Here is a 23,876-nt window from a genome sequence, read left to right as displayed (position 1 = left end):
AAAAGACTACAAACGGTATGGCTTGAGGAGCTGAGGATGACAGTGGTTTTCTCAATAGAATAATTAGCGCCACACTACATTAGTCTGTTATTGTTCTGGCAGGCTGTTTTTCAGATTCTGTTTTCTTCTGAATAAGTGTTTAGTTCCTCTGCCCTTACAGAATATTTGTATACTACATTCTGCAAATTAAGATGCTGCATGCCCCATAAGCTGTCCAGACAAAATGTGAGTAAAGGGGAGCAAGTGATGGGACCCTGTTGCTCCACCCAGCCACCCAGTACAGCCCTACCACACACAACAGCTTAATTCTATCACAGTTTGTTCTTGCACAGGTGTTACGATGTGAAAGGGAACAGCAGTTTTGCTGGGATGCCTCAGAGCTCACCTTGCAAGCTCGGTAGAGGTACTTTTTGTCCTGAGTTAGGTTATAGAGAGACAAGAAGGAGTAGCCATTGCCAGCAGTACCATGACAGATTCCATATCCTTTTCTCAATAAACCTCTCTGCCAGATGACATCGCTACAATCCATAGCATCTTTCAAGTATTTATCTTCTTTAAAAATCTGAGGAATAAAAAACAGATAATAAACACAGAAAAATTGAAGCGCTAATGAAAACAGAAGGGAGCTGGGCCTGAGAGATGTTTCACTGTTGGTGTGGGGTTTTTCCATAAATAATTATTCTGCATTTTAAGTATTCATTCATCATAGACTTGCCTTTCCTTTCTTACTAAGTTGTTTTTCCTTTCCCTGCATGATAAAAGAAAAAACTTCTCAAGTTTTTGTTTCTGAAATCAGGATCCTAAAGGAAAAACTCAAGCTCAACACCCTTGATTCTACAACCTACAACCCATTTAAAGGGTGTGTGGTCCTTTTTAGCTTCTTCCCTCCATTCCCAAACTGCAATATCATTTGATTTGAAATACAGAAATGTAATTCTTGCCTCCAAAAAATGCAGCATGGAATACTGGCCATTGAATCTGGTCCTAAAGGGCTAGGTACTGGTCTTCCCAAGTAATTCTTCCTGATTACTCATCATCTGCCTTCAATTCCATGTAAAAAATGCACAAGAATACCTCTTTGCATAGCGCAGCGCTCTCAGTCACAAGGACAAGTAGGAACACTCTATTAACTTGATTATTATTTGTACTGGAAATACTCAGAAGCGCTAACCAGTTTGGGCAAAGGACCAATTTTGCAGAGTTCATTGCAACTGAAGTGCATTTTGGACACAGAGTGCCCATCAAGAGAGCAGAAAACAAAAGCAAGTAACTCAGCTGAGCATCATCACACCTCCAGCTTTATAAGGCAACTTTTTTGATCCTCTCTGCCTAAGTCACTCTACAGATCAACAAACCAAATAAAACCAAAAATTAATTGATGCAGTACTGTAGACTTAGTTCTTTACAGAGAGCATCCCCTGCCAGGCTATCTGATAAGGTAAAAGAAGCAATTAACATGCAATGTTCTTAAATCCACAAGCTTGATAAACAAAGTCCCTCTCTCTGAACAGGCTGTGTCAGCTACTTAGCTGTAACATTTCAACTTAAGGCCATTTGATTTCCAGGACAAACACTGCTGGCTGCTATGGCATGTCCCTGTGCTGGCTATGAAAGCACAGACAGCAAAACATACTCCAGTTTTTCTTACTGCTTCTTCAAAAAGCATAATACAGAGTTAAACAAAATCATCACATGTCCCATCACCTTAAAAACAAAAAAAGGCCAGGAGAGTGCTAAACAGAACTTGGTCCTATCCCTCTTAACTTCTGCAAAACATTTTGTGCTGGGGAAAGAATCACATTAACAAAGAAAAGGAGTGGGAGGGACAAGAAGTCTGCAGTGTCAAGTCAACCTCCTACCACAGTCCAAAGAAAAAGCAACTGTGACTGCTGCTACATTCAGCAGTCCTGCAAGAGATCTGCAGTTCACATTTCAGGTAGAAGCATGAGTAATTATTCATAAACCAAGCCTGCTTTTCATCAGCCCACCCAGAGGCCAACCAGTGAATCTGCCAAGGAGGGCTGTCAAAAGCAAGAATCAATTTGCATAAATTTAATTAAATGGCATACTTTCAAATGTCATGCAAATCAGAAGTGCCTAACACCAAAGAGATAGCAAACCCAGTTAAGGATGGAGAAGAGCAAACAGAAGGCTTATGGTAGCTCAGCGGTTATCTTTATGTCCTAGAAAGGGACCTGGGATCTTTGCTCTGACATTAAGTTCTTGAGAACTGTATCTTAATATTGGAGTAATTTATGGAAGACATTCTTTGGCAAAACACATGAACCTACACTTTTGAAAACCAATATAAATTCTTCAAACTCTTGGGATGAAGATTCAAAGAATTTAGGTCAATGTACTCACATCCAGGTCACTAATATCAAATTGTCTAAATGCATGGTCCTTTTCCAAGAAAGCCTGAAGTCTAGTAACTAGCAGCACCTGGAGAAGCAATTTTACTCACTTATTTCCTCTCTACAAACATAACTATATAAATATTTTTAGATTTTTAGGTGCCTAGTATACGGTTCTGGTTTGAGAGTCTAGATCTAGAAGGATGTAAAATGCAAGGCTTACAATCTAACCGGCCCACATACAGGTTTCTCTGTAAAAACAGGTGTTTATATGAACACAAAAATGATTCACCTTGTAAGCTTGCATGAGCATGTGAATGACTCCAGGGGCCCCATGGCACCAGTGAACCAGTCGGTCTGTCTCATTGCTCAGTGATGATGGGTAATTCCCAGATCTGAATTTTTTATGACGCACATAGTCAATGCTTGGCTTCACCAGCTCTGTCAGGGTCTCCGGGTCCACATTTGCAATTGGCTAAAGAAAACATTAAAAAAAAACCCACCAAACCTATAAACAGATGTAGTAAAAAATTGTGTATCGACACTCAATTCTATAATCTAATTTCAAACATCCTACATATACGTCCTTGATCCAAATACTTTGAATCACTTCATACAGATTTAATTAGTGTCTGCTTACAATACCCTCGTGCAGAGTGTTTTTACAGCTACTGTACAGACAAAGAAATTGGGGCACCAAGTTACCTGTCTTCCTGGAGGTGACACAGAAAGACTATGGAAGAAGTGAGAACAGAATACGGATTTGAAGACTCCCAGGCCTCTCTTTATACCTTAAGGTAGAGAGAACACTTACAGGAGAAAAATGACCTTACAGATATGCTCCTCATAATACACACTTAGACCACAATGGGTTACACATTTTGTTTTAAAAATAACTAAGGTGGACAAATCTGTCCTATCTCCCAACAAATGAAGAAAAGTGTATGTAGTGGCACACACGGCAAAGGTTTATGAAGGCTAAAAAGCTTTTCATCATGAACAAAACCCCCTGAAGCTATGGGCTATAAATCTGCATTTCCAATTTCAGAAGCAACAGCTACTTCTCCAGGTGGCTACACATCTTTGCACTACCAACTCATGCTTAGATTGCTCTTCTGAATTTTCTTTCTAATTTCTTCTATTTAGTTTACATCTTTGCCCAAAGGAGAATATATCTCCAATCAGCATACTCCTTGTAAGTAAAGGTTTAGAAGCTGAGTATCTGTTGGGTCTGCAGTTGTTCTTAGTTGGCATTCCCTCCTCTATCGACCCATTTTATAGTGTTTTCATAAGAGAGCTCTCTATTTTCACACAGGCTATGTTGATTTCTGGAATTCCTGCAAGCTGTGGGAACAACTACAAAAACTGGAGCCTGCAGGAGCCTAATAACTGAGTTTATTTTTGTTTAACTAACTAGTCTTTGTTACTGACTCCATGTCATACAATTTCACTGTTCCCCACCAGCTCCAGCACATTTGCATTCAGTAGGTTAAAACACTGCTACAATTACCAGTCTTACGGCCAAGTGAAGATTTTCAATAGCTGCATTTTTAGTAACCTGAAAAACTCAAAAGCCTCTATTTCACCTCAGACTTCTTTTCTCTGCCAGACTTTTACCTACCAGATCCCTCAAGCAAACCTCTGCACTTTTGAAACAGAAACCTTCACACCTGAATACAGATCATCTTATCATGAAGAACACCCTGCAGCTGATCAGCCCTCACTCAGACACTGACCTGTGGGGTTGGGAGACTGATTTCATGCTGTACCCCTGCAGCAGAATGCAAAGCTGATGGACACCAGCAATAAATGCCTCCAGTCTTGAGCAAGAACAGCCTAGCCCGTTTGTCCTTGGAAGACAAATCCAAGTAGAACAGAGCTCTTTACAAACCTCCTTCTCACTTTGTGATGCTTAGAAGATCCGAGTTCTTTGCCCAAGCTGCTGAGGTTCCCAGCACAACAGCAAAAATATTTAACACTGCTGAGCTCTTATTCTTCCATGAGTCTTCTGTAAGTAAATCCAGCAATACGTGTTTCCTCATAAAGGTGTAGTACCCCAGGTGCTACGTTGGCTGCCCTTTTCTTTTGTTATCAAGCAACGACTCAACAAACCATCTCCTGAATTCTTTGCTGAAAATACAGAAAGATTCTCCTCATTTGGCATGGGAATGATGGGGAAAGGATGGAGTTCAATGTGCGATCTTCTTCTGCAGTGGATGACTCAACTTTGCATGACTCACAACATTTAATGTACAGTGAAGAGACAGTAATCTAATACTACATAAACAATAGCTTTGTGGTAATTCTTAAAAGCAGCAATTATACGTAAAGGAAAAGAGAGTTACAATTTTAACATGTAGACGGACTGACTTCTGGTTAAATGAAAAAGCACCATGTGATTATTTCTGCTATGAGCCTTGAAGGACAGAGCCTTTAAAGAGACTTTTTTAAAGGACTGGACGTTTCTCAGAAAATCGGGCAGAGCCAGGAAAGAAAAAGTGGAAGCCAGGAAGATGAGGGAGCTGGAAGGGCCTGGACCAGCTTGTTGAAGAAAGCAAGAAGTGAAGATAAAGGCACAGCAAATTAGATCAGCCTGAGGCCCCAGTGAGATAGTCACCAACAAAAATGGCTATAGCGAGGTTATGACCTCCCCCAGGTAGCAGAGCACTAGCCAGTTCCACAGCAAAGTCAGCTGCTTTAGCCTCAGCTACCGGTGGAAGTGGTGTGAGCTAATCTGAAACAGACAGACAGAAGTCACAGCATCTTTTGCAAATGACAAAACAGCTGAGCAGTGGCAACACCAAATACCAGCTCAGTCACTACTGCAGTGAATATTTGTACTCAGCTTCAGGCCGTGAGGACGTACAATCCTTCCACTTTCCTGAAGAAAAGTCATTCTGCATGAGGTGGTAAGAAAATTAACACTTACAAAGATGCACAGACTAGCAGCACCTTTAAGAACCAGAAACAGGCACAATACAAATTTTACAGTACTATGGCCATCTTCTATAATGAATCTTAAGGCTCTTTTTCCAGATTGTACAAGAAAAATAAGATATACAGGTCTGCTTTGAAAAACATCATAATCCTATCGGAGAATCTCAGGACGGGGGTGGGGGAATGGATTTAAATGTGGGAAAGAGGTGGTATACAGAAGAAAGGAATCTCACTCTGGACAACAGAATGAGGAGAGCAGGGGTCATAAATGCACTAAAGAACATCATACTGTTGAGGGAGTGTTAGCAGGGATAAGAAGAACATTAAAGCATAAAAGCATACTGAAGACTAATTTGAGATTAAGGAGTCTTCCAGAAATTTCAAAACAGTGGAAAATAAAAGTCACTGGAGAAGAGAGCAAGGGCATAGAGGGCAGGAGAACAGGAGACACCAGTAGTGCACTCATTTAGAAAAAGCAAAAAATTTAAGATCAAGAGTGATGGATGGTAAGCGAATAATTAGCTGGTCTAACTGCAGGCACTCGAAGAAGTATGAGGACAAGAGAAAGCACCTCACAGTCTCAGGTGAGGATAGGAAACTTTAGCTCCTGGAATGCCAGTGCTCTGAACTGCAGCTCAAGGGTTAATTCACTCTAATGTAAGGACACCAGAGTCACAGTTTTCTTCTGCTACCAAAGGCCTGGACTACCAGCTCTGCATAGTTCTGTGCCGGAGGGCTTAAAACCAAATTGTGAGACCCTGGCCCAGCACAACACTGCACGTGTACAACAGCTGACAATAAGATCCTCTGATGCAAAACAAGAAACCACGGGTGTTTTAGCTAAGCCCACAGAAGATGGTCTTACCTGCATGAGCATATAATAGATCCCAGCCACCCCATGGGCCGCTCCAACATATTGTTTCCTGTGCCACTGGTACAACAGAGGACAACGGTCTGTTTTCCGCTCCTCCTTTGAAAAGGTTTTCCCCGATTCAATAATAGCATCTATTACCTAAGAAAGAGAACACATCCCTTCTGTCTCACTTACTTCAATTTAGAAGGTTTTGCTTTTCATTAATAAAACCACAGTGAAGAATAAGCCACAATAAACAGTGATAGGACAACAATATTAAATTCAGTTTGACTTGAGTGTTAAGGTAGAAAAGGAGTTTTTCATAAATTAAGGAATCATTTATAATTAATTCTAAAAGTAGAAGGTTAATATGTAAGTATTCCCAATCATTCTTTTCCAGGCTTGCATTCTCTGGTTCTGGTACCTACAGAACAGTAACGCACCTTCCCCAGACTGAATTCTCCTTTTCACTTAAACACTTACATATTTTTTTCTTAAGGTTTTTCATAGCAATTTATCATCCTCAAAAGCTCCAAAACTAGTTACATATTAGATACATTTCCATGACCGGCCTTCGACCCACCTGCACTGGCCTGTCTTAGTCCAGCTGGGCAGCAGGGAAAGGGGGAAGAGACTGGAAGGAAGGATGAGACGGAGTTCCCAGTCCTAGGTCCCTCTCCTCTCCAGCCTTCTTTTCTCAATCCCTTGAATTATGTGAAGGAGTGATTCCAGTTCAACCACACTGTGGCACAGGAGAGAGGAAATTATCTTACCTCTTTGATAACAGACTGTGGGACAGTGTCCGGACCAATTTCAGCATTCAGGTACAGCAAGGCATATAAGTAACCTGCTCTGCCATAAAGCAGCTCATCTGGAAGTTCAGCATCTGTGCTTATGACTGTCCTTTGGAGCTGCAACAACCTGCATCAGACAAGGAGGGTGAGGAGTGAGAGCATCTTCTCTGGAGGCCATATTGGACAATGAACTGCACAAAGCCATCGATCAAACCAGAAGCAGAACAAGTGTCAAAGCCCCACAACTTCCCTTCAGTCATGCCCAGTTCAGCTGGCTGCAAGGTTTATCCCCGGCAGCTCTGCGTGCCTGCCATCCCTGACAGACAGGCAAGTCTGAGCCAAAGCCAGGTGAGTATTAGTGCAACTATCAGGCTTTTGTGTGGACAGAAACAGATGTATGGATGCAGGACGGGGACTGGATGAGGCTGGAAAACTACTCCAACAAATACAGAGCACCATTTGCTGTCTCTGGGGACATCACCTAAGCAGTTTCACCCTTAATTGTAGATATCTAAGAGGGAAACAACAAAACCAAAAAAATTAACAGCACCATCCAGCACTGCCCCTCCTGGACAACACGTAGTCTTGAACGTTTAGCAGCTCAGTTTTGAAATGGGCATTGCTATTACGCACCAGATTTTTGGTTGTATTTAGCAACAGAATAAACCTTGGGCTGGCCATTGAAACTCTCATTTGCTCCAAAAAGACTTCCTGCTATTACTCCACCAGTCTGCATCAGAACTGAGGTAAAGCAGGGCTTTCCTGCCTATTCGCTTCCTGCCTTTTTCTATCTTTTGTGATTAAATTGGCAATTAGATGAAACCATAAAGATTATCACAATTTAAATTGGGAGAGGGAAAAAGACAACCTGGATTAAGACTAAATTCAACTGCCAGATGCCCCCAACAGCTATTATGCAGCAGAAATGTTAATGCTAAGATTATGCTGAAACAAAAACACAAACTTCAATGGCTTGTTGATGTGGTTACTGCTCAATACTAAGGAAAAGCCACTCTCAAAAAAAAAAAAAGAAAAAGAAGTTTTATATTACCATTCCTGTCTTGGGACTGCTCTTTGGACATGGAACAATATTTTTTTCTGCTAAATTGTCTGCTGTTAAGTTTTATTATTCAAATCATACAATTGGACAGTTACAAGGTAAATAGCTGAAGTGCAATCATCGATTACATTCTGACAGCAGGCATAGCAGGTGGAGTGGAACTGGATCATCTTTAAGGTCCCTTCCAACCCAAACCATTCTATGATTCTATGTACTACTCAGCTGGTGTCAGGAATATATTTGTAAACATAAAAAAGGAAGAAAAGGAACAAATAATCAAACCTCCTTTTCAGTCCTCCTCCTAGAAATGACTTTCCAAGGAGAGGCTAGATTAAGATTTATTGCTAATTTCATTTTGCTATACTCGTGCTTCACGCTTACAGCAACACAGCTTTCTTAGCTGCATCCATACTGACATTCCTAAGTTTACTGCCAGTTCTAAAAGCAAAAAACCCAAACCTACCACCTCTTTCAAAACTGAAATATTAATTCAGGCCAGCAGCAAAGATTAATCACAACAGGAGTCTAGATGAGAAAGAGACAAATTGTATTTCCAAATACAAACCAGAATAGAGATGAGGACACAAGGCTAGTCTGCAAATTCTGGTGGTGCAAGGTGCTAGACTGATAGCAGCTGGATTGCTGGCACCAAATGTAAACCATACAGGCTCCAGTGCTTCCAGCCCTTGCTAGGACAGCAGTCAGCTTCGTACCAGCAAAGGGACAGTCAGTTCTCTGAGGAAGGTCTACATCTAAATGGGATTTCTCAATACACTTGTTACATTTAGATTACTTTGAAAAGGGGCTGAAATTTTTTCAGGCTACCCTTCATATGCTCTGACCTAATTAAAGCCCTTTCCTTTAACAGTTCAGCAAATATCTCCTCTTTGTTTTATTAAACCTTTCATACATATCAATCCAATATCCCATGTTTTTGTCTGAATGTTTCCAGATCCCTGCAGTTTACATGTTTTGTAATGAATCCACAATTAAGACCCACGCTTTACAGGAAGCATCACATTCTGCACAAGCACTACATATTGCTGATGACAAGCGTGCAGCTTTTGTTAAATGTCACTTCAATGTGACAAAATCAAAACATGCATGTACTACAGATATGCTCAGGACATCTTGTCCTTACAGCACTACAGGACTCAAGATAACCCGCTAAATGTGCACCAAGTGTAAGCCTGCTTTATTAAAGATAAAGACTACTTTGTATTCTTCTACTGAAAATGTATCAGGGGAGAAAGCATCTCCATTTTTTAATCCTGTCCTCCACAATTCCATTTGTTACTGTTACTGAACCAATGCTCTCCACAAATGAAGGGCATGGCTTTTCCCATCATCAACCACTTACTTGGAAACACATTCTTTAGATTCAGAGTCATTTTTCAGCTTGTGATAAACCACTGCACCCACTGCCAGTGGCCCAGCATCACCACAGAGGAAAGTGACTCTTCTGCCATTCAGATTGCGAAGGATTCTCTTCACATAATCAAGAGATCGCTGTAAATGGCTCTGGTTTTTCGTGACGCGGTAGAGTTGCAGATATAAGAGGGCAATACCTGGAACAACCACATGAAAAAGTGATAGTTTCATTTACTTTTCTAAGTATATAAAATTCCCCTCTTCAGTGTTTCTGAATCAGTAACACGAATGCAGATAGGTATTTGGGCAATTAAAGCATGTCAGTCAAGGGTCCTAGCTTATGCAGTGGGAAGACACCAGGCTGTCTATTTTGATTACATTTGCATTGCAACAAAAAATTAAGAAAAATTATCAGACAGAAGCCCAATAGTAGACTAATAATTTGTAGAGAAAGAAGAAAATGTTGACACATGTATGAATGCTTGGTGGAGAAATCACAGAACACTCAAAAACATGGGCTAACAAGCATGTCTATGACCACATACACTGTGTAATACTCATCTACTACATGCAATAAGTGACTTATTTTTTATTTGATTTGTAAAAGGATCTTCTGATGAGTTTCTGGATTCAACTTGCCAAAGCCTTTATAAGCCTTAAAGGTATTTCACTTCTACAAGTTAAGCTGGTTTGTAAAAGCCAGAAAGCAAATAAGTCTTCAGGGAATGCCAGAAGCCAGTATCAAGCTTTGCTCCACTAAACTCATTACATAGTTTACCATTAAAAACCCAAACAAACCTTAAAAATTGCAACAACGTAGACAGAAGAAAGTGCAACAAATCAATCTAGGTGTTGTTTATTGGTCAAATGTAAGCATACACCTGCAGAAGCAAAACCTTTACCTCCAGACCCTACTGCATGTCAAACTCATTTCTGAACTTTCCTGAGCCACAACTACAGGCAGGTACACCCAAGGCCTGCTTAGCTCCATAGAGAAGCTGCCTGTGGAGTACAAGAACAGCAGCACCACGAGACTACAGGTGCATACTCTGATGTTCTCTGGACTGGCTTTGAACAGGCCTTTCTAGATGAATTCAAGAGAAGAGCAGTAGAGCTTGGTTAGCCCAATTCAGTGGCACGAGAACTTGGGGGCTATTTACTGGGGTCCCCGTAACCCTTTTTTATGTTGCAACAAATGTGTAGATACATCCAGGCTGATCAAGGGATGATCAGAAAGTAGCCATGAGGCCCAGCTCATCCAATCCTTCCTCGTTGCAACACCTTTAAAGTGGCTCCTCCAAGACATGTGGCACATACAGTGCTTGTATAAGCAAGAAGGACTCTTACACGAGTCTCATGACTGTGATGTGCCAGAAGTACACACTCCAGGATTTCAAAGATGCCTCACAAAGCTCAAGCCAATGCTCAGGACTGTGCACTGCCAATAACATTTGTCTAGATTTGGTACATAACAAGCAGGAGCAGTTTTCTTCAGCATTGCATTTACTTTCTGATTTGCACACTGGCAAAATGCTGCAAGGAGCATGTTAGAGAAGAAAGTACTTTCACTAAGTTTTTTAAAGGCCACATCATTTAAGTATTTTTATTTAGGAGTCAATTCCCCAGAAGCTTTGAAAGAAGTTTACAGCTTGGAATAGATGTAGCAGTGACCTACGAAAGCAGGATGGAAAAACCCAGCTCTCATTAGACTGCATTACTTGTTCATCTATCTTCTTGTTTCAGCTAATAATGGCTGTGTTACTTTTAGCTTATGACTCATTTTCAGCAGGCCCTGGTTTATCAGCCATAACTTCAGTTGTCAGTCACAGTGTCAGAACACAGCTTCCCAGGAGCCATTTCATGATGTCAACGCGAGAATGCCCACCACTTGAGATCTTCTGCACTCACTTAGCAGCCACTCACTTTCAGACCTTGAAACACATCTACTGTTTCAGCTTGAGTTGTCTAAAATTTCCCCACCCGTACACCCACAGCACCATCTGCACGGAAACATTAAGAAGAAAGCAAAGAAATTTTACCCTTGCACTGCCAGGATTAAGCCTGAGCAGAGGCAAAGCCTGGAGTTTTTTAAAGCTGCACAACACAAAAAGAATAGATCTCCTCAGGGCACGTTTCAAACATGCTATGCTAAAAGCGTAAGTATGTCTGAAACGTGAGCTAGACAGAGCAGGGACAGAATACACCATTCTAATAGCAAGGTGGCACTTAAAAGGCCAGGACAGAAAAGCGTTTTGGCAGCTTGAAGAGCAGTGGCCACATCAGGACTGACAACTGCAGGCTCTGCCTAAAGGATCAGAAGGGCTCACTCACGTTTGGACAGCAGCAGCGATGCGATGCCAATGATGGTGCCTAGCAATAACCAGCACTTGCATACACCTGTTTATTGTCATGCCCTTCACAGCCCTGCGATCCCAGCTCTATCCTATCCCCTCCTCACACATTCATTTTACCACTTTTGTACAGACAAAACAAGCAGAGCCAAATTATCCAGAGCTCTTAAGGCTCCAAGCTCCTGGGCACAGAACACTCTCAATGACTAGAAGATGCTGTTACCATCAGACAACTGCTAACTATCAGTCAGTTGAATAGAAGAAGATTAAAATCACAGAATCATAGAATGGTTTGGGTTGGAAGGGACCTTAAAGATCATCCAGTTCCAATCCCCCTGCCATGGATAGGGACACCTTCCACTGCGATGGCTTCCTCAAAGTTTCATCCAGCCTGGATAAATAACCTATTTCAAGAAAATACTAAAAAAAACTAGAAGGTAAGCAAAAAGAAGTGGCCTTAGAAAACACTCTCCTTTTGCAAGATAAAAACCTCTGTATACAAAAGCCAATTACCTCCCTGTAACTTGTTGCTCTGTCCACTGAAATCAGTGCAAGTCATTCCAGACAGCAGTGACCAAGAGTCCAGAGTTAGAAGAAACCAACTTACACAAATGCCTATATCAGAGTATTCCTGCCACTCCTGTGAGAATATCTGAATCCCCTCTTCTGAATAGACCTAATTATGCCATTTAACTAGAATTTGAATGAAGTGTGTTTGTTTTCTCACCAGTCCAGCCAGTATAGGCAGAGCAGTCGTGTGGATCAGCCGTCTTCAGCCCTTCCTCCATTTGTTGAAGGAGGTCTTTTATTTTTGTCTGGATCCGTTTTGAGAATCGAGCACTGACCTGAAAACAGGAGAAAAAGAGTGAATCTGAAATGGAAAGAATTCACAAATGCAAGCTGGCTGCTCTACTTTCTTGTTTGGAAAAAAAAATAATCAAAAAGTAACTAGGGAATAAACACTACATGCAGTTATTGGCAGTGTCAAGGTGATTCATCTCCAGTGTCTCCCATTCTGTTACTTATTAGAATAAATTACTAGTACCTATATTAAACAAAAAATATCTGGGGATGCTTTAAGGTGACACGAAGAGCAGCTATGGAGTCTGTGGCAGTACATAGGTACACGCTGCCACTTATCTCAGGCTTTTAATACAGGAAGCAAAGCTTCTCTGAGCTGAGTAAAAAGTGAATAGAAGCAAACAGAAGACAACCATCAACTGCCACTCCATGGGCCAACACTCCATTCCAGCGTCCTGGAGACCATGACCATGTTATGGACCAACACAGCACAGTGAACCTACAAGTCCTGTGTAATAGGTGTCTGCTCTTATCACAAGGTCTTTTTTGGCAATTATGGAGCAGGAAATACTTAAAGGAAAAGAAATGCTCATATTTCAGACAATCAAGTCAAAGTCAAGGTATCATCTTCAATGATGTCCTCAATCACATCATCCATGATGTATTCACATTTTTGTTCTAAATCCAAGACGCGTTTCCATGTCCTAGTTTGTGATCACCACATGGAAGGCAAGAAAGGAGGAATTACCTCATTAGGAAGTCAAGTTCTTGTTTTATTACAACACATCCCAAAAAGGCGAGGTGCATTGTATGTGTGACAGATATGCAACAGATCCTGGATGTCAGCACACAACCACTTACTCAAAATACACCACACTTTGTACTCTTGTTCAGAGCAGAACTTCAAACAAAAACCAATTAATTCAAACATCTATGCAATGGATTTGGATTTATCAGAAAGATAATAGGAATCACAAAAGTCCCGTGACAAACTCAAAAGTCTCTAGCGTCAATGGTTCAAATCCATTATATGATGGTGGGATAGGGAGGAAAAAGGAAATTCTGTCATTATATCTCATGTCACACACATACCATTCTAAGAAGGAGCTACAGCTCGCTTAAGCTTCTCCAGTAATTCTAGAAGTAGCAAACAAATACAATAAGCATCTGATGTCCAGTCTTTGGCCTTAATATGGTATTAAGCACCTTTGTTTGTAGGAAACTGTACAATGCACACACAACATGACACTCCTCTTCCCTTTTAACTCATTCAGAGAAGCCTCAACACAAAGCAAAACCTTTTCCAAGGGCAGAGCTTCTCTCCTTGAAATGACAACTATGCCAAGGCTAAGGCATATGGTGAAACAGCATGAGGGTATCCACACGGATGCATCCAGGCATAGCGCTCACTTTACATGACAAGAGTGAACTAAGGTTTCAGACTCCCAGGTTGTTTATCTACTGCATATCACAAACAGGCTGGTTAGCTTTTTGTTCTGACAATACACCTGCTGTTGGCAAATTAGGATTATTTTTTATCAAACACTAGATCAAACTACTTAGAAGCAGGAGGAGAGGACTAGAACATAAGGGCATTTGGGTTCTGCTTTGAAACATCAGTCCCATACAAGTAATTTCTGGCTGGCATTTCTCTCTCTCTAAAATGGGAACTGGAGCTTACCTGTCTTGATTCAGTGCTTGAAAAATGCACATATGAAAGTATTTTATTATGATAATAATAATTTATCAGCCCAAACAAAACTACTCCCAAGTTTATGCCACTATGACTAGGCTATCAGTGGCAACAAAGTTTTCCCTGGGTACCTACCCACTCTGCCACCACTGACTATATTTTTCTTTTCGGTTGCTCTGAAGCTTTAACAACAGAGCTCTGACACTGTTCATTTGATAAGATTCCACTATAAGCTTATAACAGATGTTTACATGCACTAGAATAAATTAATTACAGAAAAAAAGAATGTTGAAAGGTGGCTTTAGAAGATTTATAAACCTCCTTCAAGGAATCTTATGGCAGCATTACAGCTGAGCATAAAGCACACTAATTCGTGTTGAGCACAGGCTGATTTTCATAAGAAGCATATTAATTTCATGAGAATGATTCCAGCTGGCATTGAGCCTTTTCTGCAGGCGACACTTGCTATTCCTGTAGGGAAAAACAAAAACCAGGAAGCCTGACCTCTGATATCCAGTATCACGTTTACTCCTGGGTCATAACAGACTGGGGCTGAAGAGTATTTTTAACAGGTAAAAATGTCTCTCTCCAGGAATCCAATTGCTGCATCAATTCTCTGTTGCTGCAGGAAGAACAAACACTATCATCCCAACCACTGCTCAAGTTTAAGATTGGCAAAACACAAATAATGAGAGCTCATTCCCCATAATACCAAACAAAACCCTGCACTGTATTGATTATGGTACCAAGAAAGACTCATTATCAGAGTGAAACAAAAGTAATGTAGAAAAATACAGAATATGTTGGTTTCACAAATTAATTGCTTTGTGATTTATTTGAACTATATCCCTATTTCCACTGCCGTAAGCAGTATGCAGAGCTACCCCCCAATCAAAAGCCTTTTAAAGCCAACAAAAACATTAAGAAATATAAGCATGTATTTAACACCACTCATCTTTGGCTCCAGTGACATGGTGTCCAAACTACACTGTCCTTGTCAGCAAGACCTGTTACCCCTATCTTCTTTCTTTCATTTGTAGGTTTCCTAAAATGAACCCAAATCTGCTAAACCCAGCACTAAAATTACACACAGAGGTTCCAAAAAAATACATCATGAGGCAAATAAAAATCTCCTTAAATAAATGCACATTTCCCTTGCAGCTGATATTAAAACAGAACACCAGCCCTTACTGAACTACCTCTCCATTACAGCCAGATCCAGCTTTACAGCTGTGGCTTTACAACAAACCAGCACCAAAAGCAGATGAGGCAATACAGCAGTTGCTATGTTATGTGTTTTATATGATGACTTCTTGCAGGTAAGAGAAGCCTGTTACTTGAAGTCTTGCAAGTTTTAAATTAAAGCATGCAGATTTGGACCAGACATCAGAGTGCTTAGAAAGTCTGACAACACAACAAGGAAACTTTAGGGCACTCCTTTTGCAGTTAGAAGAAATACTCTGGTTTGACAGACACAGGGCAAGTTATCTCATTTGCTTTTGTCAAAGACACTTCAATATCAATGTTTGTCAAAGCATTTATTTGCATCTCAGCACATCTATGCCAATGAACTTGTGCAGACTTATGGCAGGATGGCAGGAAAATGGAGACCTGAGCTCAGTCTCCTCAGGAGTTGCTAACACACCAGTCTTTCTTGCCACCACCAGGCCCCAAAACAACCATCTGATTATTAACCCCATTTACCATTGCACTGTTCTATTTAAACCCATCAGTTTTGGGGGACTGAAGGAGGAAGTGACTGATTACACAGAAGCCTATACATAGAGTGCTACCTACTGAACAAGTAAAATAACACTTCTATTTTATCTGAGTTAAAATCAGGTTAAGAGATTTCAGAGAGAAGTGACTTTATTCCTGGTGATACGCAGTACAGAAGACATAACAGCGTATGGGGTTTTCTTTCAGGTAAAGCAAACTTCATGGAAGAAAAAGAAATACAGTTCAAGTCGGCACTGCAGTGAAGACTCATTCAAAAACCAAACTTGCATGGAAGACTGCATGAAGACTACATGACAGGCACTGGTAATGGAGCATGGAGAGGGGGACAACTCACAGCTCTACAAAACAGAGAAATCCTGGCTGTAGTAAAGTCCTTGGGAACTTTGCCACTGACTGTACGGGAGCCAGGTTTCACACCCACGCACTGGAGCACTGGTTTATTAAAGCAGGATGAGGTCTCAATACTCCTGCTCCTGCAGGATCCCACATGTAGAACCCAGCAGGGTCAACTGGGAAGCGACCTGCCTTTTTGTACAGAAAAATAAGGTTTACTTTGTTATTACCTAAATTAAAAGATTGTTACAGCTCCAAGAGCAGCTTTTTTCCCTTCTCCAAAAATACCAGATACTAAGACATTTTTATCACTCGGCCTCTGAAACGGTTAAACACAGTGCTCTGCTACTACTCAGGTCCTTCCAGAAACAAATGCCAGTTCTGCAAAACCACATGCTTAACAAATTATTCGAAACACTGCTGCCTGTAGAACACATTGCTCTGTTCTTCAGTGATCTGGCACTTAGTGCCATATGTATAATAGCAAGGGGGGGAAGGGAAAAAAAAAAACCACCAGAAAAAAAGAGGAAGGAAGGGAAAGAGAGACAAAAATCAATAGGTGTAAGCAAACTACTACAGTACTACACATGTCAACTCAGGAATAGGCTTAAGGCTGGCACCACCCTGCCTCAGAGAAAACGAGGCTGTGAAAAACACTATTAAAAAGCAACTCATTCAAACAATAGAAAGAAAGAATTCAAACAACAGAAAGAATTGTTTAAAGTATGTAAGAAATAATTAAATTGTGCCTCTGATGTATTTGTGTGTAGAAGGAGTGATTTGTCTCATTTGTGATTAGGTTGCAAAAAACCAAACAAATCCAAAGCCTAAAGATTTCAACTATCATAAAGAATCTTAAAAAATCTTCAGATTATTGGTAACAAAAATAAACATGATTAACAGGCACGAAGGAACATTATCCTATGATCTGGAAAACAGAAAGCGAAACACCAGCACACTACTTCTTGAAAACTAAAGTTAATCAAAGTCTGCTGTGAGTAGGATTTAAGTTCACCAAGAGGTCTCTGCCTTAGCTGGGACAATTTTAGGTGGTCCACAAGCTACGAGAAAAGCTAAACCCTCTACCAATACTGTCTAAATTATTTTGACACACAGAGCGAAGCTATATTCCATGTATTTATCTTGACAGCATATGTGTTGGGCAGTTAAGATTCCAAATATAATTTATTTTCACCAGAAATTAGTATACCTCTTATTGCACTTGCCCAGGCAACTAGCCAAAGTAACAACTCTGTCAACACACAGGTCTGCAAGGCAAACCTAGAAACCAGCGAAGAGTGCATGGACATGAGACAACTTAATCTGAACTTGGGTTTTGATTTTAAAGAGTCCCTACATTCTGAACCCATCTGACTAAGGCCAAACAGGCGTAAACATGTAGTTATGGTCCTGAATAACAGGAGAGGCTTCCAGTATGAAAGAATCACAAAAGCGCTAAACAGTATTCGATGCTGATGCACAGTGCAGGAAAGAAGCAGCAGCTTTCCCTCCCAGACTCTGTATACAGGCTGCCATTAGTTAGTAACAGTGGAGGAGTTCAGAAAAATGAGTCTTAATTTTGACTGAGGCTCGTCAAAAAACAAAACCAGGTTCCCTTCAACAGAAACACAATTTGCAGGACACAGAACCTGCCCTCTATTAAAATAGCATGCACCTGGGAGGGGGTGCAAGGAAACAGCCAATAAGCTGGAGATCTCAAGAAGCTCAACTACCCCACCCCATAACTTCAGCAAAACAGTGGGGAGAAATATTTACCAGCTCTGGAGGCTCACTTTTGCCTCCAGATCAGTGGTACGATCCCCTTTAGTGTAAGTGGTTGTAGAATCAGTCCCAGAACAGAGAGAGCTTGCTGCTTCCAGAGAGACAACTAAAACGCCCAGTGAGACTACCCAACAGATATAAAAAACACCACAGGGAGGAAAATTAATAGTGAGGCAGTGACAAATAACTTTAGATCTATTTTTTAAAAATTCATTTTAAAGCAGGAGGAAGACTGAAAAAAGGGATTAGTGGAACTAACAGGAGACTGAGAAAGTATCAGGAAACAAAACACCATTAAATCACCCAAAAGATGATCTAAGTAAATATCCTGCAACTCCACTAAGTGATAATCTTTGCCAATAAGCATCATTAGCTTTAAAACAGCTTCCTTGCAAGGAGTCCCCTGCAGGGCCTAATTAAGTACCTTGTATGCATTTGTCAGAACACACAACCTTGTAACGCTATGGCAAGTCATAGAAAACTTATCAAGAAAGAGCTGGCCTAGAAAAGAAGTAGTAGGGCGCCCGAGTGACCTGTCTGAAGTTGAATCCAGTTTCAGTGCTGTAAAGACTACTCCTTTGTGATTCCACAAATCCAGACAATCACATTGAGGGCTGGCATGTGGTAACATCTTGACAACCAGGGACGGTTTTCTGGCAAACACACAAAATCCAGAGGTTGCAGGTAAGATCAAACTACCTTTGGTTCCCAAGTCACTGTCTTGCTGATGGTGGGAAGGTGGCTCCTAAATCCTACCTAAATATGCTATGAATGGATGTAGCCACAGAACCGTGGCGGCTCCAAAGATAGTGGGCATTGATATTAGTGGTCACCCATGAAGCCAGGTCCTTGAACAAGCCATTGCTGTCTTGCAAGCAAGCTCTCCTCACCCTTCCCAGGAAATCCATTACAGCTTTGTAACAACGGGGTTTGATAAAACAGTTTCTGAGCCAGGACAACTGGCTGCCTGTACTTACATAAAGCCCGTGCAGACCTTCCCATTTTTGGTCCCCAACCTACAGCTATGGGCAACACAACACCAACAAGTCTTGACAATAATTGCAGCTATAAGTTGCTCCGCTCCAGTTCAGGTGCAAAAGCAAGAGCACAATACTGATCAGATACACTACTCTTTGGTTTCCAACCTGCACAGGCCCATAGCCTGATGCTGCTACATTTAAGAACAGGGGAGTCTATAACTACAGTTGCCTGCAAATCAGACAAAACTATCAGAAGACTATATGCTTTTCAAATATTAATACTTTCCCCAACAAACAAATACAGTGACTTAAAAATGAAATGAAATTTGACAAAGTGATTTCCCCATGAATTAGGGAATATGCTTTGTTCTCAGTCCACAGCTGTCTATTAATTTCTCTGCCCCCCTGACCATTTTATGTTTCCATTTTGAAAACTATTGGATCACTCTGAGATAACACCTGTTAATACTGCCTGATGGATTATTACCTTCAGCTTTCTCAGACAAGTTACAGAAACAATTCAAGTCCACAAAGCTTTCAGAGTGAAGAGATCTAGTTAAGAAAAAGTGCATTTCAACTACATGACCAGAGCCCATCTAGGTAACTGTAGTATTTACTCTGATGGTTTGTAAGGAGGCAAATCAGCAGCCCAAAATCTTGTTTTCTCTTCTCCTGCTCCCACACCTTCTAGCTTCCTGAACTGTACCTTATGCATACAAATACATGATTCTATATGCAGCACTTTGTCCCAATTGTCTCACATTTCAGACAACGACTCGAAGAGCTTCTTGTCCTTTTATCAGCTAGATGAATTTTAGATGGCGATCGTGGCAGCTTACGAAATCAAATGGATCACATGCATTGTGTTCCATGACAACAGCAGAGCCCTGCACACCTCTAGCTGTCATTACGTGAGTCATTCAGTGCTCACTCCTCCACACAGCAGCAGACAGGAGGAAGACATTACGCAGCTCACTGAAGGCTTCTGAAAGCTGCTCTCATTTTCAGGAAACTTGTGCTATTGTGAACAGCAGTTTACAAAACAGATTCCCTGATACATGTAAAGTCCTTTTGGCTTCAATGGGGCTTTAAGCTGTTTCTCTGATAGGACTGGAGCCTGTTAAATGTAAAAAAAAAAACAAAAACAAAAAACCCAAACCCACCCAAACAAAAAACCACAAGCAACAACAACAACAAAAACATATCAAAAACACTCATCAGGATTTCCCATAAAAATCAGGATAGTACTAGGATCGACAATATGCAAAGAACATAAATACACATAAGTGTATTCCTATCTATGTTCTATCCCAAAAATATGCACGACAACTCCTCAGATTTTGGCTATGCACAAACAAAAAAAGTGTAAAGTCACATCTGCCTTATCCTATGAAATGCCCAGATTTAAAAGAATTCAAAGACCACTGGAAGTTGCTGTAGTTATATCACTTCAATGTGGTACAGAGGATGATCTTTGTCCAGAGGAGCTTCCTACTTTTGAATGTGACAAAGCCCAGACACCACCTTTTATCACATACACAGCTACACAACTGCTCAAATATATTTTCCAAACAAAGCTGCACAAGTAGCTGCAACTGCCACAGAGTAACAAGGAGGGTCATCTACCACTGATGCTGGGAAAAAACATTTACAACCACTGTAAAATAGCACAGTAATCAACAGCAAAGCGTAACAGACATTCTCAACATGAATACAGGGCTAGAAATTCTTGACTAATTCATTTCAGCTTTGCCACCAAAGAACGTCTCTGAATTTGGATTCATTCAAGAATTAAATCTGAAGCAAATCAGAGTTGAACTATTCTGCAATACAGCTACTATTCTCAAAAAAAAAAAAAAGAAAAGAAAAAGAAAATAAAGGAAGTTGATCTTTTTCCAATATCAGCTCTCACTTTTGAAAGCTGTAGTCAGCCTAGATCAGCAGTGAATGAAAGCTTATTTTCTCTTTAAAAAAATAAACACAAAGTGTGGGATCTGAAGCAGGTGCATAAGAAGGATGACTGGCCTGCAGAAGGCCTTAGAATAAAGTTCTCTGTATGTTTTTTACCAATCTGACAACAATATATAGCTGTAGCTGTTCCACCATCTCATCTCTGCCTTTGTACTTGAACTTATCACACTTGGATGTTTTTCATATACTGAGCCAGATATAAAAGAACAAATAAATCAGAGTTCTCTTCCACAAAAAAAATCAGCTTTACCAGCACTCTGTATACTACCAGACATTTTTGTAAAAGCAAAGCAAACTTCATTTCCAAACCTACGCTTGCTTTATAACCCTTTCCAAGTGCCAAATTCTACCGTTAACAGCTGCAATTAGCTATTACAGTAAGACAGCAATTCCTTGAAGTATTCTCTTTTGTGTGCTCTGCTTGGCCACACACAACTCCATAAACCTCAGCTGCACCAACCAGTGAAACCTCTCCTTGTCTCGGACTGATGGTGAGCTGATGCTGTCCTGCTCATTCCTATGATGCTCAAGAAGAATGCTGCTCTCACTGCTGGGCATAACCATTCTTGTCCTGCCCTATCAGTAGATTAAGGTAATTCCTTATTTCCACGAGCAGGAAAATAGAGATCCGAGTCTCCTTTATTCACAGTTGAGTGAGTTAGTTAAGCCAGCTTCCCACCTGGTGCACGTGGCAGTGTCACCATACAGTGTCACCAGCCAAAAGATGACGAAGCAGCACAGTATTGAAAGCTGAGGCTGCCTGGGGATCACAATGACAGAAGGTCCACATTCCGATATTCCTTCTGCAGCTTAAGTCAGCCTGCATGGTAACGGGCCACAGCAGCTTCAGTGCCTAAAAAACACATAGCTCCCCAACCAGCAGCATGTGGTGTTGAGGAGACAAGCGGAGCAGGAAGAACTGTGAACCAAGCTCTGCTGGGCCAACTTGACTGCCAGGTGCCTGTCTCGGCAGCATATCTCTGTGTCAATAAACACACATCCTGGGGAGAAGGGTCCAGCATCACTTAAAGCCTGAGGTTGCTGTCACTGGAAATCACCTTTCCCAGATGTACGCTCATCTTTCCCCTTCCTTGTGTGCTTCCTCTAGGGAAACTTGGGCAACTTGCGAGTGGCGTGTGGCCATCCCAGCATAGGCAGCACCAACCCTCAGGGCCTTCACTGTGTTCACTCAGGGGGAAAACAAAATGCTTACAGTAGACCCTTCCACCGACTCCACAACCTGTGTCCAGGCTGAGCTCCCTCCTTCACCTGCCTCTCCTCTGGGGAGCTGCCAGGCTACTGACCCAGCCCTGCTGACCTGAGCCCAGCCAGCAAAATGGACTGGCACAGCGCTCCAAGGCAAAATGGAGAGAGGCAAGGAATCATTTGGTTGGAAAACACCTTTGAGATCATCGACTCCAACTGCACCTGTCCTCTACTAAATCATATCCCTAAGCACTTCATCTACCTGTCTTTTAAATAACTCCAAGGATAGTGACTCCACCCCCTCCCTCGGCAGCCTCAGCCAGTGCCCGAGGACATTTTTAGCAAAGACATTTTTCCTAATGTCTAATCTGAACCTCGTAGAACCATCTGGTTGGAAGAGAACTTTGAGACCACTTAGTCCAACTTATCCACTACTAAGCACTTAATCTACCTGTCTTCTAAACACCTCCAGGCTCAACCACCTCCCTGGGCCTGTTCTAGTGCCTGAGAACCCTTTCCATTAAGAAATACTTCCTAATCAGAGGATAGTTTGGGTTGGAAGGGACCTTAAAGATTACCTAGTTCCAACCCCCCTGCCATAGGCAGGGACACCTCCCCCTAGATCAGGCTGCCCAAAGCCCCATCCAACCTGGCCTTGAACCCCTCCAGGGATGGGGCAGCCACAGCTTCCCTGGGCAGTCTGGGCCAGTGCCTCACCACCCTCACGGTGAAGAAATTCCTCCTTATGTCTAGTCTAACTCTGCCCCTCTCCAGTTCATACCCATTGCCCCATGTCCTATCACTACAAGCCTCTGTAAACAGTCCCTCCCCAGCTCTCCTGCTGCCCCCTTCAGGCACTGGAACCTGCCCTAAGGTTTTCCCGGAGCCTTCTCTTCTCCCGGCTGAACAACCACCTCTCCCAGCCCGTTCTGCCCCGGGAGGCTCCAGCCCGGCTCCCACATCCACTCCACCCCGCGGCGCAATCCGAGGCCATCTCGCCACACAGGAGAGGAAACCGGCACCGCCCGCCTCCGGCCTCCGGGAGCGATGAGGTGCCCCCTTTTCCCCAGGCCGAGCCCCCCGGGCACTCACCTTCCCGTCGGCGCCGAACGGGAGGGACTCGTCCTGCGGCGGGAGCGGCGCCTCGGCGGCGGCGGCTCCGGGATAATCGGGGTAGGGGTTGGCGAACGCCCGCTCCTCCATCTCCGCCTCGCCGCCCAGCTGCAGCTTCAGCCGCTTGGACATGCTCTCTCCCATCTCAGCCGGCCCCCGGCCCGCCTCCCGCACGGCGAGCGGCGGGGGACAACACTCCGCCCCGGAGAGCCTTTGCGGCAGCGCCAGCGCCGCGCCCGCCAGCTGCTCCGGGGCAGCGGGGACCCTGCAGCCCTCTCCTGCCTGCAGCCCCTCCTGGCTACAGCCCGCTTGCCCCCAGCTGCAGCTGTCCCCACCTGCCCCTGCCGGCAGCTTCTCCTTCTCCCGCCCCTGTCTGCCCCTGCCTGCAGCCTCTCCTAGCTACAGACCGCCTGCCCCCGCCTGCAACACGCCCCACGGCGACAACCTACCTGCCCCGGCTACAGCCCAGCCCCTGCCTACAGCCTCTCCCAGCTAGAGCTCAGCTGTTCCCGACTACAGCCCGGCTGGATCCCCGCT

The 23,876-nt window shown here is 42.5% G+C and overlaps 1 protein-coding gene across 1 annotated transcript in view; it reads right to left on the bottom strand.

Moving 5' to 3' along the window:
- Positions 1-23,585, bottom strand: part of LANCL2 (LanC like glutathione S-transferase 2) — a 32,530-nt gene extending 8,945 nt beyond the window's left edge. The window contains exons 1-7 of the mRNA XM_069859748.1: positions 23,319-23,585; positions 12,448-12,565; positions 9,359-9,566; positions 6,918-7,065; positions 6,157-6,303; positions 2,647-2,829; positions 386-562 (exon numbers count right to left, since the gene is read on the bottom strand). Coding sequence (XP_069715849.1) covers positions 386-562; positions 2,647-2,829; positions 6,157-6,303; positions 6,918-7,065; positions 9,359-9,566; positions 12,448-12,565; positions 23,319-23,483 — 1,146 coding nt within the window. The 5' untranslated portion in view covers positions 23,484-23,585. The remainder of the gene's footprint in view (positions 1-385; positions 563-2,646; positions 2,830-6,156; positions 6,304-6,917; positions 7,066-9,358; positions 9,567-12,447; positions 12,566-23,318) is intronic.
- Positions 23,586-23,876: the final 291 nt, after the last annotated feature.

The sequence above is a fragment of the Phaenicophaeus curvirostris genome, chromosome 6 (assembly GCF_032191515.1).
Source record: "Phaenicophaeus curvirostris isolate KB17595 chromosome 6, BPBGC_Pcur_1.0, whole genome shotgun sequence".
Classification (NCBI taxonomy): Eukaryota; Metazoa; Chordata; class Aves; order Cuculiformes; family Cuculidae; genus Phaenicophaeus; species Phaenicophaeus curvirostris.
Note: the sequence above shows the minus strand (reverse complement) of the source record. Positions and strands in the feature narration are given on the sequence as shown.